At 41.1% G+C, this 20369-nt stretch overlaps 1 protein-coding gene across 6 annotated transcripts in view; it reads left to right on the top strand.

Annotated features, from left to right (window-relative positions):
- atp2b4 (ATPase plasma membrane Ca2+ transporting 4) overlaps positions 1-20369 on the top strand; it is a 77696-nt gene that overhangs the window by 49076 nt on the left and 8251 nt on the right. For 2 of the 6 annotated variants that reach the window (XM_042090584.1, XM_042090581.1), the window contains 4 exons: positions 119-226; positions 1920-2102; positions 6502-6682; positions 8881-8974. In XM_042090584.1, coding sequence (XP_041946518.1) covers positions 119-226; positions 1920-2102; positions 6502-6682; positions 8881-8885 — 477 coding nt within the window. In that variant the 3' untranslated portion in view covers positions 8886-8974. Of the gene's footprint in view, positions 1-118; positions 227-1919; positions 2103-6501; positions 6683-8880; positions 14040-20369 lie in introns of those variants that run through there. The other 4 variants (XM_042090582.1, XM_042090580.1, XM_042090585.1 and 1 more) reach the window with 3 other exon arrangements.

Genomic DNA, 20369 nt, shown 5'->3' with positions numbered 1-20369 from the left:
CGGCTTATACACAATGTGACTAATACACAGGAAATTACTTAATGTTGAATGGTTAGCCCAGGTTGAAGCTGCTTAATACAGACCTGTCTGACGATGGTCGCTTTTTTGTTTGTCACAGATTGTCATTATTCAGTTTGGAGGGAAGCCCTTCTCCTGCACGGCGCTCACCATCGACCAGTGGCTCTGGTGCGTGTTCATCGGTGTCGGCGAGCTGCTCTGGGGTCAGGTAAGAGGTCCACTGTGGCCACGAGCGTGCCATGCAAGTTAACACAGTACACAGGAAACGCCAGCGTTGCAGCCTAGCCACTGCACGAGATGTTAAAGATACTCCTCTCAGTTGAGCTCATGACATCATCACCATGGTTACAGTAGCACATGCGATGTGATTTGCAGGTTGTGTGACTGCAGAGGCAAGAGAGGTGTTTGTGTGTTGAAAGATATATAAATAGAAAGTCATGGCTCATGGTTTGTTATCATGTCTGCTACAGGATGTACCGTATTAATGTTATACACTTACGATACATGCAGATACATGCAGTATTTCTGTCTGTTTTTCATTTTCTGAAATTACTTTCAACACAAACCTGAACAAACACAAAGTGGATTTCAAAATACACATTTCAAAGGCACTTTGGTACAAGAGGAAAATAGTCATTCATCACAACTCAAGAAGCCAAATTCTTTCTCAGAAACACCCTGTTGCCATCGAGGCCAAGTGTTTCTTCAGTCTGGCAGGAGGGTTTTGACGTTGAGCTCTCGCTAAAGTAAACGACTCAGTGACAGGATGAATAATGATGAAACAAAAGAGCCTTTCTACGCGCCACCCTAGTAATGAACGTCGCCGCACTAGATATGGAGCTGTCCCACATTTACCCACCCCCCCGAGGAGGGAGAAGGAACTCTGTGAGCGACTCCCTCTGCAGCGAACCAACGTGCCCCTGCCTCCTCCTCATGCCGCGCATGTTTAAATGCCTGGTGCAGCGGGGGAACTGCCATCAGTTCTGGCATCAAAAGACTCCATGTTGTACGAGATGTGATGTGCATGCTCTCCTTTGCACACGCTTGGGCTTTTTGTCAAAAATACCCAGCGAGGGTTAACTCTGAGGCCATGCCTTTGATCTTATTTCAAGCAATATTTGAAGCAATTAACACAAATAATTTGGTGGAAAAAAATGGTAGAGGCTTGACAAGGACTTAATATGTGATATGTTTTATGTTGTTTTTTATTTTATTTTAAGTGCCTTTTTTACTGGAGCCTTCCCATTCACTATATTGGTATTGAAAAAATAACATTGATGTGGGTTATTTCTTTGAGGAAGAGGAAATAGTTTCATTAGAATAATGGTCAGGGTCAAGCTCCAGTATTAAAAATCACAAAGATACCCATTAATAGACCACTGTGGCTGCTGGCTGAATAGTAACCTTGCTGAAATCCAGACTGAAAATGAAGTGAAATAGGACATAGGAGCTTGTTCATTATACAACACTTGCACACATATGCTTGAATTGCAGTGGGTCACACAAAATTAGTTATACAAAATCAGTTGATCCGGTGGTAACTTCATCACGTGACAATATTGGCCTTGCCCTTGGCCATGCCCTTGCCATCAAGCTAATAGAAAAGATGACAACATGCAGCAGAATACTTGAATAGTTGCAGAGCTCAGTTCCGTTTAAGTTTATTATCATAGTTTATGTATTTGTATATGTACGGAAAGTATTTTATTGTATTCTTAATGCAATGTGCTCTGGCTCTCTCTCCCTAATAAGACAAAAGACCCAAACATCCTCACAAGAAGCAACATTCTGGCACACAACATTAGAACCCAGAGATGGACATTCTTCCATGTGCATGAATGTAGTCCAATGTGCAGTGTGTGACCTCTCTGGTGTGCCCCTGCCCTCCTTCCCTCCCCTAGCTCATCTCGGCCGTGCCCACGCACCGCCTCAAGTTCCTGAAGGAGGCCGGCCACGGCATCACCAAGGCCGAGATGCACGAGGAGGAGATGATCGAGGGCGAGGACGAGATCGACCACGCCGAGATGGAGCTCCGCCGTGGCCAGATCCTCTGGTTCCGAGGACTCAACCGCATCCAGACTCAGGTATGTGCTCCCCTCCCTCCCCCTCGCTCGCCTGACTAACGGCACTCTCTATGTCAACAGGCTGGAGACCAACAGATTCCGTCTTTCGCTCCGTCCAGTCCAGGAACCGTCCAGTCTTTTTTCTCCCCTCCTCAATATATGAAGAGTTTGGTTCCAAAACGCTATCTCCATTTTTAAAACTATTATTAATAAATCATGTTATTTAATTGTGTATTTCAATAAATATCAATGAAATTGCAGTTGTGTTGTTTTGAATGAGTAAAGATAAATCAAATAACAATACCCAATTACAGTTCTACTGAAATTACTTGGAAAACAAAATGTACCAGTAAAAAAAAAAATATTTATGAAAATTCATTAAAATGGAGGATATAGCGTTTTGGAACCAAACTCTTTATATTAACCATGGTACCAAGAGCAGCTGAGAGCTGATGGGGAGATCCATTAGTTAGCCTCAGAGGCTCTCACAGTATACACCATCACGGCTATGTTACACATATTGCCAACCTTTTTGATAAATGTTTTCACAACACAGTTCATTTCTCAGGTTTGGCCTTTTCATATTGCCAACGTTGTTCTTTGTGCTTTATGACACAAGTTCTCACGCCTGTTTGCATTTTTCAGCTTTTGAGTTCTCACATGGATTATGGAGCACTAGGAGATTTCTCCAGAGACAAACTCAGCTAGCTTAGTATCTGATGTTTTCCACCTACAGTACCTAACATGACTGAAGGTTACGCGCTGGTTTCTCCCAGTGCCTGCCAGGATAGATGTATCACTGAGGCGTGCTGGAAATGACACCTTCCTCATCAAGCTGGGAGCATGTTGCTGGGCTCCAGCTGCATGGTGTTTACTAGTGCAGCTGAACCCCCAATGCCGGCTCTTTTCCCATGGGTGGGTTCTCTGAAAAGGCAAGCCTCCTGCTGACAACCATTTGAGCTGCAGCCCACACAAACCCACTCACTCACTCTCTCCTCTCTCTCATCTCTCTCTCTCTCTCTCTCTCTCTCTGTCTCTCTCTCTTTCTTTCTCTCTCTGGACATATACACAAACACACAGATACAGGCAAACAGGCAAACACACACGCGCACACGCACACACACGCACATCATGCATACAAACTGACACATGTTTATTCCTACGCGTACCTGGCAAAGGCTTGCGCTGCCCCCATGTGGAGGCAGAGAGGGAACACACACCCACTGTGACCCACACACAGACAGCACCTGTCACCATGTCTGTGTGTGTGTGTGTCTGTGTGTGTGTGTGTGTTTCACATGTCTCTCTCTCTCTCTCTCTCTCTCTCTCTCTCTCTCTCTCTCTCTCTCTCTCTCTCTCTCTCTCTCTGTCTCTCTCTCTCTCAGATCATTTAAATTTTTTCCTTTGGAAAAAAAAAAATTGACACATTGTGACACAAATGTGTCACAAAATTGTCTTGTCTTTGCCTTTCTGTTGTTTGAAGTACAGTGTAGGAGTGTCCATTTTTACTGTGAAGTGATGTAAGCTGAGACAGAAATTAAACATAAAAATTTCTTTTTTTTCTGTTTATTTTTTTTTTCACTGAAGGATTTATTTTTTTGCATCCATGCACATGGTGGGTTTTGAGGAGGAGGCCCAGGTTTAAGAAGGACAGGGTTTGTGAGGATGTGTTGTAAGACAGGTTACAGTTGCCTATTTATAAGCTGTTTATCTCCTTCCTGCTGAAGAAAGTACAGGGCTGTCCCATCCTTTCAGGCTGCGTTACATTTCTCTTTTTTTGTCACCAATGTTGAAGACATGGAGCTGAAGCTGGACATGTTTTATTATTTAAATAGTTGTTTATTTCTCCACTGACTGTTTTCCACAATGCAGGCGCTTTGATCATGGCTAGTTGAAGGTTTGCGCTGTAGTGAGAGAGAGAGAGAGAGAGAGAGAGAGAGAGAGAGAGAGAGGAGAGAGACGAGAGAGAGAGGAGAGAGAGAGAGAGAGAGAGAGAGAGAGAGAGAGAGAGAGAGAGAGAGAGAGAGAGAGAGAGAGAGAGAGAGAGAGAGAGAGGAGAGAGAGAGAGAAACTGTGGTGGTTTTAGGTAGTAAATGTTGTCAGAGTTCTCATCTTCTCCTTCTCTCCTTCAGATCTTTCCTCACGGCCTGATTCATCATCTCTTGTCTGGCCTGTTTCTGTCTGTCAAAGGCGCTGGAAAGGCTCAGACACTGGAAAGGCTCAGGAATACCACTCCAGAAAATTCTCATTTCCCCCACAACCACTGACAGCTGTGCCCAAGACAATGTGGCACATGTGTGTGTGTGTGTGGGGGGGGGGGGGGGAATATAGCTTTTCGACCCAGTTCATTGCACAACCCATAGTCTTTTCTAATTCATAGGCGTTCTAGTTCATTGTTTTTTTAGTTCATCGCCAATTGGTTTTCCATTTCTTTTTTTAGTGGAACTGCTCATCTGTTGGCCACTGTGGATCAGTTCTCTTTTATCCACAGTAGAACAAAAAAAAAAGATCGAACCATGACCTAATCTGTTGTGTGCAGAGAACCGTAGGCCTCCTGAGAGGCTCTGAAAAGCATGTGTCCTAAATTACTGTTAATGAAAAACCAACTTCATTAAACAATTTTGTTAGAACACTTTCTTTTGACTGTACGATGAGACATAACAATGTGTTCTCTTTTTTTGATAACCACTGAACATGGCCTATTCAATGAGACCTTTTGTGTTAAAATTGAAATGCACACAAATCGACGGATGAAAGGGGTTGGCATTATCAAGGCTCCTTGACAGTGAAACAAGGCCAAGTTGCCAATCTTCGCAAACCACGTGAATCCTTCTCCGTCTGTCACATTCACTGTCATGAAAGCCCCTTTTTTATTGCTCTTATTGCTTTCATCAGAAGCCAGTTACGAATTTAGCTTTCTTTAAAAAAATAAAAATAATAATCAAGATGATGGACCTGGCATCTGCCAAAGGTTGCCTCACAAGCCAGTTCTGCTTCTGTGAGTGAGCCAGTGTAATATCAAGCATTTAAGACGACACTATGAAAGGCCTCTCAGCATATATACCTCTCAGCATATGTCCATACTCCCATCACTGGTTAGCTTCCAAGGGCCTCGCATAGCTGCATTCTGCCATATTTCTGTTTTTCCATTTAGTGCTTTATATGCATTCGTGTGGGTGGATGTTTTCTCTGCTGGGCTCCTCCATGTGCCCTATCCACCCGTGCCCATTGCCTAGAAAGTGCCTCACTGTTTTCACCAGCTCCTAATGAGGAATTTAACATTCTCTGAATTTTTCTCTTCTAACTCTTTTATCATGTTCTCTTATTTCCTGTGTAGTGCAGTGTGTGTGTGTGTGTGTATCCATGTGCAGAATTATTTTTTATGCATTCATTAAAATGTGAGGTTTTGTTACCGCGGCTGTGGTAGTGTAGTGGTTAAGGAGCTGGGCTAGCGTGCAGTAGCCTGAAAGTTGTCAATTCAATTCCCGGCTTCCACTGTTGTGCCCTTGAGCAAAGCACTTAACCCCAAGTTGCTCCGCGGACAATGTGATCCCTTGTAATATAGCTGACATATGTAAGTCACTTTGGTCAAGAAGTGTCTGCTAAATGTAATGTAATGTAATGTTTGTGTGAAGAGTGCATTACAAAATATCCACATGCTTCCTGAGATCTCTATTATAGCTAATTTACAGCATGTGTACTTTCATATGAATAATTCAGGATGTGTTTTTTTTTCTCTTTACTATACTGAACTGTACTGATGCATTCCCATTTGATGTTAGTCATCGGTGAGTAGAAAGAGAGACATGTCCTCTAGCCTAGTTCTCCACCCCACCCCTACCCCACCCTGTTGTTAGCCAATAGTGGACATTCACTACACAGAATTGGACTGAGTAAACCAAACGGAGAGTCAGAGACTTTACTACTCTGTAGGTCTTCTCTACTCTACTGTATAGATCTTCTGTTCCTTCCCACTGGATGCACACATGATCTGGTTTTGTTGTGACCCTGTGACAGGTGGAGCCGCTCTGCCGACGTAACTGACATTGTGATCAATAGAGCGGCATAGCCTACCCTGCTCTGCACTTCGGCTTTTTCACACTGAAAATGCATTTCCCTCTCACCTCTATAGAGAAGCGCTTCTCCTGCCGCTGTCTTTGCTGCTCCATGTCATGGTGTCTCCCCTCCACTGATGTGCTAATGGATTTCTTCTTCTTTTTCTTCTTTTTCTTCGTCAGTGACTGACAGAATGTATTCTAACCAGTGTCTCCTCTGCTTCCTGATCCCTCTCTCTCTCTCTCTCTCTCTCTCTCCTCTCTCTCTCTCTCTCTCTCTCTCTCTGCCCCACCTTTCTATGGCTCTTTGCTCTTTGGGACTCTTCCCCTCTGCTTCACCTCTGCCCCACCCCTGTTCTTTGCAGATGGACGTGGTTAACACATTCCATGGCCCTGTCCCCGGGGCCCTGCGCCGACAGCCCTCCGTGGTCAGCCAGCAAAACGATGCAAAAACCGTTTCTAGTCCCACCCATGTAGAGATTTCCTCTTCCGCGCTCTGCGCCAACTCTGCCGCTGCGGCGCCCGCCTCCGCCTCTGCTGCTGGCAGTGAGTCACATGGTCGCCAACGGCCGGCCACCATAGTCACGGACCACATCAGTCACCCCCACCCCCCCTCCCCTCCCACACACACACACACACACACACACACACACACACACACACACACACACACAGCCCTCATCACGCTGCACACACACAAACAAACACACACACACACACACACACACACACACACACACACACACACACACACAGCCCTCGTCACGCTGCGCACACACAAACACACACACAAACACACACACACACACACAGACACACACACACACACACACACACACATAGACGTGCTCCCCCCCACCTTCCTCCTCCAACCATCCTCACCCCCAACCCACTACACTGCACAAAATGCTGCATGAGTGGATGCTGAATGCCCAGTCCTGCCATGACATGGCCTCTTCGCCCCTTTGCCTCTTTGCCTATGTTCTGTGCTGCACTTCAATATGCTCTGGCCCCCTGTTCAATCTGTCAGCCTTTCTCTCTCTTTTTCTCTTTCTTTCTTTCTGTCTTTCTTTCTTTCAATTCTTTCTTTCTTTGTCTTTTTTCTTTCTTTCAATTCTTTCTATCGTTCTTTCGTTTGCTCTCTTTCTCTCTGTCTCAGCCCTTAATTCTCTCTCTCTTGCAAATGTACAGTTTCACTCTCTTTCTCATATTGCCTCTCTTTATTCCCACCCTCACATCATCTCTCTCTTATATAGACTGCCTGACTGCCTGCATATTTCCTGCATTTGGCCCTATGCTCGTATAATGCTGTTTTATTTAATTCTCATGCTGAGTATGCTAAAGGTCTGCATGCATTAACCCTTGCAAGAATTCTTCAAAGACATTTTTGTCACACATGGATCCGCCTTTTTTCCCTGCAGTGAAAGTTTTTTTTTTTTTTAAGGACATTAAGGCTTATGAGGTACAGGAGTTTAAATGAAGCGTACCATCATCATCACTCCAAAGATAATGAGGACATTTTGTTCTTGCTTCACATACATTTACTGTGTGTTTGTGTGTGTGTGTGTGTGTGTGTGTGTGTGGGTGTGTGAGAGTGTGAGAGTATGAGCGATAGACAGAGTGTGTATATGTGTAGTTTGTTGGGTGGTTTGCATGGTAACCACAAGGAGTATAAAATCAGCATAATATCAAAGTTATTGTCACTAAATTACACTAAACTTAGACTCTAGAGGATTAGATATTAGATGCATACACAGAAAATTGGTCAGTGTTTCGTTCAAGATACACTTGACTGCACTATTGTAGATGCTAGACAAGCACAGGACAAGATGGATTTGATTGTAGGCTCCAGTGTTTTAATTTTCATTTCTACTGACCTTTAGCCCTAGATCCCTTTTTTCCACACAACGTGTGTGTGTGTGTGTGTGTGTGTGTGTGTGTGTGTGTGTGTGTGTGTGTGTGTGTGTATCCGTGTGTGTGTGTGGCAGTGCAGGTGTATTTTTCGAAGGTGTAGCTGTGCATGTATGTGTATTTCTCCATGTCCAATTGAATTCTTTCATTACGTGGTTGCTACCTTACATCAAATGACTTCATCCTTCTCTCATGCCCACTCCCTCATCTGACTGCATTTTGGGTTGAAAGGACTGCCACTGCACCAACCCACTCCACTCAACCCCTGGCTACTTCTAGCCCACCATGTTTCATCTCTGAAGAATTTGTGCTTGGTGTTGGAGGAGAATTGTGGTGTGCTGTGGTGTGGTGTAGTGCGTTTTGGTTTTGTTGTCATTGGCGTCTCCTTTTGAGTTTTTACCCTGCTTGCGGTTCATCTCAGTAGTTCTTTTCAAGTGTGATTTTTGGGTTGCGACTGTGAATGTACTCCTCCTGCCCTAGATTCCAGCCTGCGTTCTATGTTGTGTGTATTGGAGTGTGTTGTGCTGTGTTGTGTTCTGAGACCTTGTTGTGTCCCTGTTAAAACCACCCCCCCTCCCCCACCATCCCCATCACTGGTGGGTCCCATTCTCACATCTGAGTGTGGGCCTAGAAACGACTGACTGTACACACACTCCCTACTCAGATCAACCCATAATCCTCCCTTGCAGTGTATATTGGTAAGCTGACATTAATTCCTTTCTTCTCTTCTCTTCTCTCCCTCTTTCTTGTTGTTTTCTTTTGTTTTCTTGTTGTCCTTGGACTCGTCCCTCCTCCTCCTCCTCCTCCTCCACTCTCCTCCATTTCCCTCGCAGATTAAGGTGGTGAACGCGTTCCGTAGCTCCCTTTACGAAGTCCAGAAGTCCAGAAACTCCATCCACAGTTTCATGTCCCACCCTGAGTTCGTGCCCCTGTCTGAGGAGGAGGCCCAGATCCCCTCCATCAAGGAGGATGAAGATGAGGAGGCGGAGGAGGGAGCGAGTGAGTCAGCCATCCAGCCCGCCCCCAGCACAAAGTGACCAACATTCCGCACAAACTGGGACCCCTCCCAACTCCCCCACCTCCCCAAACTCCATTGAAACAAGAGCACTGCCGGACTCCCATCTCCTGTCACAGTACCGTGTCACATCACAGCCTGATGATGGGACTGACTCTCTGTTCTCCTGACATACGACACCCAACCGCACCGCACCACACCACAGCCTTCTCCTCAGAACAGGGCACAGACTCTCTCTCTCTCTCTCTCTCTGTCTCTCTCTCTCTCTCTCTCTCTCTCTCTCTCTCTCTCTCTTCTCTCTCTCTCTCTCTCTCTCTCTCACTGTCTATCTCTCTGTGTCTGTCTCTCTGTCTCCACTTCTACTGCCCTCTGGTGTTTGCACACCGCTACTACATCCATGTACAGACAGCAAGCCAGCGCAGTGGACACCTCCAACCAGAAAGGCAACAGACCAGCAGGCCTGTAACACCCCCCGTTTCATCGACTCATCCTCCCCCTTCCAATTTCCCCCAGTTATGTTTTGCTAGACATGTCTGTAATGCTTTAAATCTAACATATTCTTTCCAAAAGATGGCTAAACATTGTAATTTAGTTTATTTTTGTTTGTTTATTTGTTTTTGTTTCTTTTGTAAACATATATTCCATAAGCATCTTTAAATACTTACTAATGAGCGTGCGTGTATGTATGTGCGCATGGGCGTGTTCTCAGTGCTTCTGTGATTTCACATGTGAGGGCCATTTGAACAGGATGTCTGAAGCCAATGGACCGTGGAAATGAACAGATATTGTAACTCAGTTATTTTTTATTGTTATTACTGGGCAGTTTTTAATTGATATTGAGTTTGTGGTTATGGATACCATACGGGCTTGGCCTCGTGAAACACATCCTGCACTTTTAAAGGAAAATGTCATCAATCTAACATTCCATGGTTTTTACTTACTTTACTAAACCGAACTCAGTTAGTGCGTGACGTGTGTGACCATGATCATAACTCTGCTCTCTTCTGAACCAAACAGTCTGAAGGTGAGGCTTTGAAATCCAACGCCTGCACTGCACCAGAGGAATGTTGGTGTGTTGACGCTTCTAATTGCTTTAGGTGTTTATGTTTATTACCCACAGACACTACTCTTGATTGATTGTTATTGTACTTCCATGCACAGGCCCATGACAAACTACACAATATACTGATGATATCAACTGGTAGATATCAACTATCAGTGGGCCACATCCTACTTGTTTACGTGTGCGTATGTGAATGCGTGTGTGCGTGTGCGTGTGTGTGTGTGTGTGTGTGTGTGTGTGTGTGTGTGTGTGTGTGTGTGTGTGTGTGTGGAAGTGAGTGTGTGTCTGTGTGTAATGCCTACATCCATTGCATACACTAGAATTTGTGTGTATTGCGTGTATGAAGTTCATAGGCTACGCAACAGTCAGTGCTGTAATATTTACACCAAAACATCCATCTTGGGTTTCTGACTAACTCTCAATACAAACACAGGCTCTGAAAATTGAACTTCCCCCTTCCCCTGCTCTTAGCTTCAGGATCAAGTTCCTTTCAGAGGCTCAGCTCTTGTGCTATGTCCCAGCTTTCTCCATCCAAATCTGCAAAATGCTTCTGTTCTGAAAATGTTAGAGACCCATTGTCCAGCCAAATTGTTAGTTGTCAACAGAACATCCAAAACAAAATTGTATAGCCAAATTGTTAGTTGTCAACAGAAAATCCAAAACAAAATTGTATGTGAAAGGGATCCTTTTTAGTAGGCAATTACATCATTGTACAAAAAAAAGTGTAGGTGGAGGAATTCCCTTTTGTGTAATTTCTCATAGTTGCACTCGCATAAGCTTACACATGTTTATTTTTCTTCTCCTTCATGGAAAGAAGGGAGTAATTGAGAAAAGAAATAAACTTCCATGGCATAGACACCTATTTTATTACTAATAACTGAGTACTGCCATATTTGAACCTTATTTTCATATCTGCATTGTGCAGAGTTGTCGACTGCATGTTTCTACTTCTCAGAGCCATATTTTAGGGGTTGCTGTTTATTTCCGACCAGAAAAAAAAGACAAACTAAGTCACTGCCGAATGACAAGAGAAAAAAAACGAAGCAGATCACTTTCATGTGAGGGGGATCAAAGTTTGAAAATAGTAATAGGCTTCCCCTGCCTACTGATTGTTTCCTTTGCCTCCTCCCACAGTGACTTAGACTGTGAGCTAGAGGCCTCCTGCACGATTTTCATATTGAACTCAGTGTATCGTTCCTTTTTTAACCACTCCTCTGTGGGTTTTATATTTACACTAGTACTTTTTTAATATTTAGTAAAATAGACAATTATTGGTGTGTAAGCTGGTAAACCTGATGACATTAGTGGAGTGAGCAAAAACAAAAACTAACATCCCTGTCATCCTTATCAATGCCATTATTGAACCATGCATTCAATTATTCTCTAGTTTTACGGCCAATTAAAACTAAATGGTGATGTTTACCACTGAAAGCCACGTGATTGAGACACAGGCTAGACTCCGAAGCCTAAATGGGCTAGCCTCTAGAAAAGTCCACTTTGCCTCAAACTGTTATTTTATTGAAGACAATTGTCATTGCAACTTAACTTTCCTACTCCCTTCTCAAAACATTTCGTACAAGATCCAGTTGACTTAATATTACACAGATGTATGAAAATGTTTTTTTATATATAAATATATAGTATGTATTTTCATTGTTGTTTCCTTTCTTATTGCTTGATCTGACAACAGGTTTAATTTATTTTATGAATGAGTGGTGCTCGCCATTGACTACAGTTAATAATTGATTTTTAAGTTGAGATTTTCTCTTAAAAAAGATTTTTAGCAGATAGACGTATATATATATTTTTAAAAATCATCAGAAACTTCAGATTTGAAAGGACCTGAATTTGTATGAAAGGAAAATGATGTTCCCATAAAAAAATGTTTCTATTGGACCAACATCTATTCTCTAGTGCTTTTTGAAAGTGTTAGTCTGTATAATTTCAGCGATTTCAATTGTTTTCTCTATAATTCTGTTAATTTCTCAACTCTATCTTAATATTATTTATAGTCAGCATCCAATGAATATGGACAAATAGGAAGGTAATTCTATTATCTCTAAAATGTTTTTCAAGCTTTACAGCCCTGCCAAAGTTTTCTACAATTGCCTTTTATTTAATCCCTTTATTACAGTCAATCACTGATTGTTTCTACACCCTTAGTCCAATTAGTTTTCCCATATGAGCCTGGATTGCAATTGTTTTATGTGTTTCAGAGATTACCCCTGTCCTTAATGTTTCTTCAGACTTTATAACGACTTCTGTCCTTTCTGTGCAGTGGTATGTGAAAGAAATGCTTTGTCTACCCGGGGCACAACTATACAAAGGAGGTGAATATGTTGTTGGTCAAACATTGGCCAGTTCAAATTAAGTACCTGATTTCTTTTCCATTTTACTTTGATACCTCTGGGAAAACATAGTTAATGGTATTGCAAATGTTTGGCCTGTACATTGGTTCTATATTCTGCCGTGAGCTTCAATATGATGTCCCTTAAGATGTTGTGCAACTGCAAAACGACATTGTTTGTCTAACCATCTTGCGTGAATGGCTCTTTTTACAACAGAGTTTTGGAGAGGTTACAACTCAATTGTAAATAAAATAATGTTAAAACTGGAATATCACCAATGTAAGTCACAACCACTTATTTATATGTACCAAGAGCTCATGCTGTGTTTGACTGTCATGGAACCCGGGTGGGAAAAGAAAAGATGACAGAACATTACATTCTGTGACTCATATGATGACAGTAATAATAAGCACTGGTGTTATTTTTGTATAAGCATAATAGCATCTATGTGGCATGCATGAATTATAAACAAATTGGTGGTTCAAAGCAATACGTACAACCTGGTGCGATTGGTATTTTAGTGTCCTGTGTAGCCTAAGCCATGCTGTGCTGAGAGAAAAAAATGCTTACTGTTCAGTATATGTGTTCAATGTTCTGCATGTTTATGTATGGAATGATACTCCCTCCTGTTTACTTCCTCCATAAATTTCCATCTGCTATTTTTTTTTCTCTCTCTCTGTCTCTGTCTCTCTCCCCCTTGTATCTCTCATTCTTTCTCTTACACACACACACACACAAACACACACATGTACACACAAATTCAAATACTCTGGATTTGTTTCTGTTCATGTATTTATGTTGTTGCCTATTTGTTAGAAATGAGACACACTCTGACAATATTGCAATGGCTGTGGGGAATTGCTGACAGAATTACCCCTGAATCTTCCTAATGGTCGAGACTATCAAAGTAGACATAAACATACTAGTACTAACCTTTCATTACTTCACAAAAAACACCATTCACCATTGTCTTGACATTGATTTGAGGAGCACAGGACATTTTCACCATATCATATACAGTCATCATATATGAAGTGTCATTTGAAGCACTACTGAAACTGTTGTAATTGCCCACAGTGAAATCACTTGTAATTCCTTTACCTACTGGCCAATTGGGACATATGGGAGGTCTATAGGCATCAATTTAACTATTGCCAGATCCAACTCCAGGAATTCTTGGATTCAGTCTGTGAACGGCAAGTGATGGGAAAAAAAAGTAGTTTACATGCAAATAGAACATTCCAAAATCTCATCCTCAGGAGCAGTTGGTCTCCATCACCACTGTCTCCTATAACCTCCTCTCACTTCCTACCCACCAATGCTCCAGTCTATTCATACCGTGCTGGTTACATATTATATATTACAGTATACATACATAACACCCAACTCATGTGACTTGTGGTCATTATGTCCCTCTGCATTCCAGGAAATACAGGCAGACTAAAGCCATCTGAAGGATGGATGTGTCAGTTAAAGGTGTATTTGCATGGTTTCACTTGACACATTGATCCCTTTCTGTATGTACGCCCTTCTGTATGGTTGCACATAAAAAAGATGTTTTCTAAATGTTTAGTTCATGTCATTTTTTGCTTTCTCGACGAAAGAAATCTCAATCCTCATCAGTAACATTCCGCTGCACTCCAACTTTTCACACATCTTCACAGCACTAATTAGTTGTGTCAGACTAGCCACTGACAGTTTGGACACAGTTGAACAATGATGTAATGTGCTGAAAATCAAGAAAATAGAAAACATTTAGTGCCAAATATGCTGTGATTAGTAAAAGATTACTTTTATTGTTATGAGTAACTCAATTGGCCTCTGATAAATGCTCTTAAGCATGGATGAGAACATTCCCGAAAATAATCTATTGCCATTGTTGTTGCAGAAAGATCAGGAAGTAGACTTACTCATGGGCTTTTCAGTCTGCCTATTACCAGCATCCTAATGACTTTAGTTTTATGCTCTCATCCTATTGCTTCTAATATGAGCTATTCCTGTCTTATAGTGGAGTCTAGGGAAGGCTAATTAGATCAGAAATTTGAAACTGTATCTTCAGATCCTATCCTAACAGAGGAGAGAGGGTAATGAGAAACCAGTATCATACTTGAAATGATCATTTATTGCTGACAGCCATAAGCACAGAGCCAACATTTGTGAACATGGAATAGGATGTGATGACCACGAGAAAACATGTCTTTTCTCCACTGTGTCTTTAAAGATGTTACATGTTAAATGTTAGCTGTTAGATATTGTGATACCTGAAAACCTGAAAAATCTTTATTATTTTTTTGTCAGCGCTTAATATTTACAACTTATGAATAGTGAGATAAACAGCAGCAACAGATATTTAAATGCCATGAACACTTTGATTGTCCTCTTGTCATGAAGACATACCTTTACTGAGAACCAAAGGGCTGCAACCTCAGAAGGGCTGCCTGATGTCATCCTCCAGCCATTTCACCCCTCTCTTGTCAGCCCAGCCTCCAGCTACATCAAAGCCATACCCCCACCCCCATCTCCGCTCAGAGCTGAGACTGGATCCTGTGTCAGAAGAAACGCTCCCCGAGAGCTGAATGCATTTTTATGTTACAGTCACCTAAGCACTAACTGACTGGTTCCACAGTAACACAGGCCTAACGATGCTCATTTGCTGTGCATAATTTTGAATAATGTCTTCTGTGGTGAGTTGTTCTTGCAGCTCTGTGGCTCTCCTGAACAGCAGATAAAAAACAGCATGCTCTGTGATGCATGAACATGTTGTCCGAGACTGACAGATCCTTTGTAGAGTAGTAGCATAATAATAGATGTGTAGATCTTCAGATAGCTCAACCACTGTATGATAGTGTATAGTAGCTGCCTAACTCATAAGCATGCTTTGGAATGTATTTGGAGATTCTCATTTTCACCCATGTAAAGTAGTTCAGTTTTATGCTTTTATGCTACTTGATGGTCATTGTGTGAACCATAGCAACAACAAATTGTAAGAACTATACATTCCAATCCTAGACGGGACTTACAAATGGATGTAGTGGCCCTATCTTCAATCTGCCTTTTTTCTCGTGCCCATAGATTCACTGTGCACACATGTTTTCAGTGTAACTCAAAAGCTGCACTTTCTGTAAATAAACACCCATTACCGTAATGTGGTTGGGCCACATGCACATGTATGTGACCGAGTGTGTGCAATGGTCCCCGTACAGAAGCATGTTTTCAAGGGCTACGTGAAGGCAGAAGAGGCGAATTGTTTACAATAACCTGAATATGTTTATCGTATAATAGATGTCATAATCATGGTCATTTGTGTCTAGTGTAGTAGTAGTGGAAATTAGTAGTGTTGAAATTCAACATCATAGGTCTTGCACTTAACAGGGGTTAGTTGAATTGAGGCATGGCTTTTCTGTCTGTCTTTTTTATGATTTGACACTATGAGACTGCCGTGGCTTTCCTACTGTTGCCTGTACTGACATTTCCAGTATAGCCTATTCTCTCCTCGCCCTTGCACTAACACGATTCATTAGCTGGACTTGGGTTTGACAGCATTTCTGTGTGATGTGTTTAGCCAACAAAACGATCTTGAAAAAAGCTTCACAACTAATAGAGCAGGGTGTGTCTCTTTTCTAGCAAATATGTGGGCTTGGCTCTCTATTCTACTTTTTCCTTTTGTAAATACAAGCCCAGTTTTGTTAAAAATGTGAATTCTGATTGCTTTCAGCTATGCAACAGATATACCCAATTAGAGCTTCATTACTATCAGTTACCTGTACAGTTTTATTTGGCTCTATTCCCCTCTTGTGTCTCTCACCACCCTGTTTACATGTGTTTGTTCTTCCATCAATCTCTCCATTTTATTACTTTGTACAAATCTTTTTGTGTATTATATGTGTGTATGCATGGGTGTATGTGTGTGTATGTATGTGTGTGTATGCGTGTGATGTGCACATATTATACATTTCTTTACACTTTTTTGTAAAATATGATCATGTGGAATGCCTTGTCCTTTCTGTCCTGTCGAGACGAATGATAATCAAGCAATTGAAGTAAAGTTATGATATAAACAATATATACCAATCTATATGAATATAATAAAGCCATTAGGATTTTAAATACATTGATTTTTGAGTGTTTTTTGTTTTGTTTGATTCTTTGTTTTGTTTTTTGCTTGTATATATCTATCCACTATCATTGGGTAATGTGATGAATGCTCCGTTTAACTTATGATTGTGAACATTAACACCTGAAAATATGAATTATTCATGCAGGGAAGCCTAATCGTTTCCCGCATCGTTTCGAAGGAGTAATGCCTTAGAGAGGAAGGAATTATCTGTGGACAACATATTACAGTAATTACAGGTGAAGTCCAGCATAGTGATGTGAAATTAACAGACACAGACCTGGACGTTTTTATGGAATTTAAATATTCAGTGTGTCTACATCTGTGCTGCACAGCTAAAGTGATTGGGCTAATTAGCATCATATTGCATTACTGTAACTGATTCTAATAAGCATCACTGAATGGTTTAGGCCTATCCCAGAGTCTATTATTTTAAATGAGTGCAGTGTATGCATGCACTGTATTACCCAGTGAAATAAGATGTGTTATAGTGTCTCTGAATTACCTTAATTGACTTAGATGAGCCTTGATATACATGGCATGTCATCTTTTGCATTCAGAGAGAAAAAAAGCAAACAGCTGCGCAACAGTGACTCTGTGTGGATGAATAAAAGAACTGCAACTTTATTATGAGAGGATAGATGGATGAAGAGACAGACCGACAGATAGATAGATAGATAGATAGATAGATAGATAGATAGATAGATAGATAGATAGATAGATAGATTGCTTCATCCCTGGGATATTCCTGGAACATTTCTGTTCTTAGGAATATCAGTTTAACATTTAATTAGGAGAACTGGAAAAGGCTGCTTAAACAACTTAATTATTTTATATTGTGAATACATTGCCTGGAGCTCTACAACATTATGATATTTAAATTTCAGTGTTGTGTGACAACCAAATTAAGTTATGGGTTTCAGTAGAAGAAAGTTATTAAAAAGTGTTTTAAAACAGTGTTTTCCTCGGCAGTATAGTGCACGAACAGGGGTTTCTAATTGTCCTTAATATTACTTTAGCTTAGGGCTGCAACTAATGATTGTTTTCATACTTAATTAATCTGTTGATTGTTTTCTTGATTATTCTATCTGTTGTTTGATCGATAAAATGACAGAAAAAATGTTGATCAGTGTTTCCCAAAGCCAATGATTGATATCCTCAAATGCCTTGTTTTGTCCAATCAAAGGTATTTACTTTTCTGTCATCAAGGACTATATAAAGATGAAAATATTCAAGCTTGAGAAGCTGCAATCAGAGAATTTTCAGGTAGTTTCCTTAAAAGTGGCACAAACCAACTATAACCGTTTGCCAAAGTAGTTGTCAACTAATTTTCACTAATTGACAACTAATTGATTAATTGATTAACTGTTGCAGCTACTTCAGATACATCTTGGATAACAGAAAATGTTGCATGAACCACAGCAAAACCAAAACAAAAGTGCAAAGCTTTGCAGATATTTTATTGTATTTCTTCAGTGGCCAAATCAATATTCAAGAACCACGTTGGCAACCCTACATAAATCGGAGGACTAATTAGTCGTTACATAATAGGCCCTGGTGCAACTTGCCACTGTGTAACTCCTACATATTCATAATGCCCCTTTGGTATTTTTAGCATCCTCCTCGGGGTGGTTCAATGTCAGTGTCTCGTTCTAAGTACCACAGCCCGAGGTCAGCTGGTCACGGTGTGGACAGTGTGCCATCTGGTGCAGCTCCTGTACAGGTGGGAATCGATTGCGTGGTCATGAAGTCTCCAACTCCCAGCTCCATAGTGCTGAGTAATCCAGCAGCTGGCCTGAGTTGAATAAATGGACCTTCAATGTTCAGTTGGGGAAACACAGAAGGCCACTAGTGGGAGTCTGTAAGGTGATGAATCACTATTTTGATCTTTGGGACATTTGACTCAATCACGTTTAAATCATCTACATGATCTTACAATATCTTATATATTTGAATTGCGTTTCCATAGGCAGCTGTCAAACTAATGAAAAGGTAATAGTATAGGCAATATTAGAGCAATATTAGTTTATTATTACCCAAAGGATACAACAATGTGATAATAACATAGATCTGTTTCTAATTGAAGTAATATTACATCCACTCTGTAGCAATGTAGGCCTACTATAACAACATGCTGTAACATTGTACTGGAAGTAACTCAATACAAAATTCCACACATTTCCTTTAGCCTAGAATAGAATCTCTATTGACAGAGGGATAACACTTAAGCTTTGCGTCTTTGATATCAACACCAAGGTCAGTTCTCTATAAATCCACAGTGCAAACAATTATCCACAATAATATGAGTGCTCTCACACTCATTCATGTCTACACATACAGAACCAGAACTTGTTCACAAAAAGTGTGAACAAGTGTTGAAAGTAAGACAACTTGCATTGAAAACAACACAACTTGTGTATGTGTTTTTTTGTGTCCAGTAGGAACAACACATTTGTTTTAAGAGTGAGTGAACATATCCTGTGTCATTTAGCTTGCCTTGATTTGATGAGTCATGCAAATAAATCAAATATGATGATCTTGTAATATGTTGGGACACGTACTCCTACTGAAAGTGTTGTGAATCAGCCTAATTTCTGTAAATGTACATACTGCGTACTTCTTATGGTCATCTGTGATTTTTGTACCCATGTGTACCCTGTGTGTGTCTTTGGTCTGTATGCAAGCATCCTTTGTTTATCCTTGAATTCAATGAAAGCCTGTCTTTTGCCTGTCTATGGCCTTTTGCCTATCACCAGGTGTGAAATGTTAATGTTTGTAGAACAGCATGTGTCCAAGCCTCTGAAGGACTTCCCAGGAAAGGGGGTAGTTTTAATTAAAAGACAATAGAAGCTGACCAGACCTGATGAAGGCCTAATCCTCATCCTCCCTTTCTATTGCATATTCAAACTGGGTTGGACCTAGAGGTCACTCCTTCTCTATGTGTGTAACTTTAAATATGGTAGACTGTTTCTGTATAGTCAGAGAAGTCAGAGAATACTGAGAATCTGGTGAAATCCATGATGGGGTGAAACAAACATGTACTTCTCTCCCTTGAGGGCCACTGGCCCCTCATTGAAAAGAATAAAGCCTGGATCCTGATCTTGCATCGTCCTGATTGAGTCTTAAGAGAAATATGGTAATAAAAATATACTATCACCTCTGCACATAATTTAGGTTTCCCTTTGTAAGTTCAAAAGAATAATTACTATGAAAGTGACAGAGTAACCAGTAGTAGTAGAGGTTATTTCAAGGCCAGGATCAGGAGAGAGAATGATGTAGAAATGGAACTACTCCAATCATGGAGCAAATATTTAGAGAATAGAATAAGACCAAGCTCTTGAAGTCAACCCTCTGAGTAGCCTATTCTCAGTTCCAACATGAGACTAATTATAGTGATAAAACATCCAGTTTAAAGGCATTGTCAACAACAACTATCACTGAATTCATTTTATAGGCTGAATTTATACTGACATACTATAACATTTCATTCCATTACCTCCTCTGGCACATACTGTATAGTAGGCTACTTCATTTGTTTATAGTTAGCCTTCCAGCCTAGTTTAAAGTGACAATTCGCTGTGAAAATTCTGGCGGATGGACTATCATTTTACAGCTATCATTTCATCATTGTTTTTCTTGTTCTGAATGTGGGCTTTTTTGCACTGTGTCATACTCTGTAAGCAAGGATCTATCTCTATCTATGTAGGCTATCTAAAGAAATATACCTCAGATGGCCAGTAGAGAGATGTTCAGTCCAGTCTGTATCATGACTGGTCTCATTT

Source organism: Alosa sapidissima, chromosome 4 (assembly GCF_018492685.1).
Source record: "Alosa sapidissima isolate fAloSap1 chromosome 4, fAloSap1.pri, whole genome shotgun sequence".
Lineage (NCBI taxonomy): Eukaryota > Metazoa > Chordata > Actinopteri > Clupeiformes > Clupeidae > Alosa > Alosa sapidissima.
Note: the sequence above shows the minus strand (reverse complement) of the source record. Positions and strands in the feature narration are given on the sequence as shown.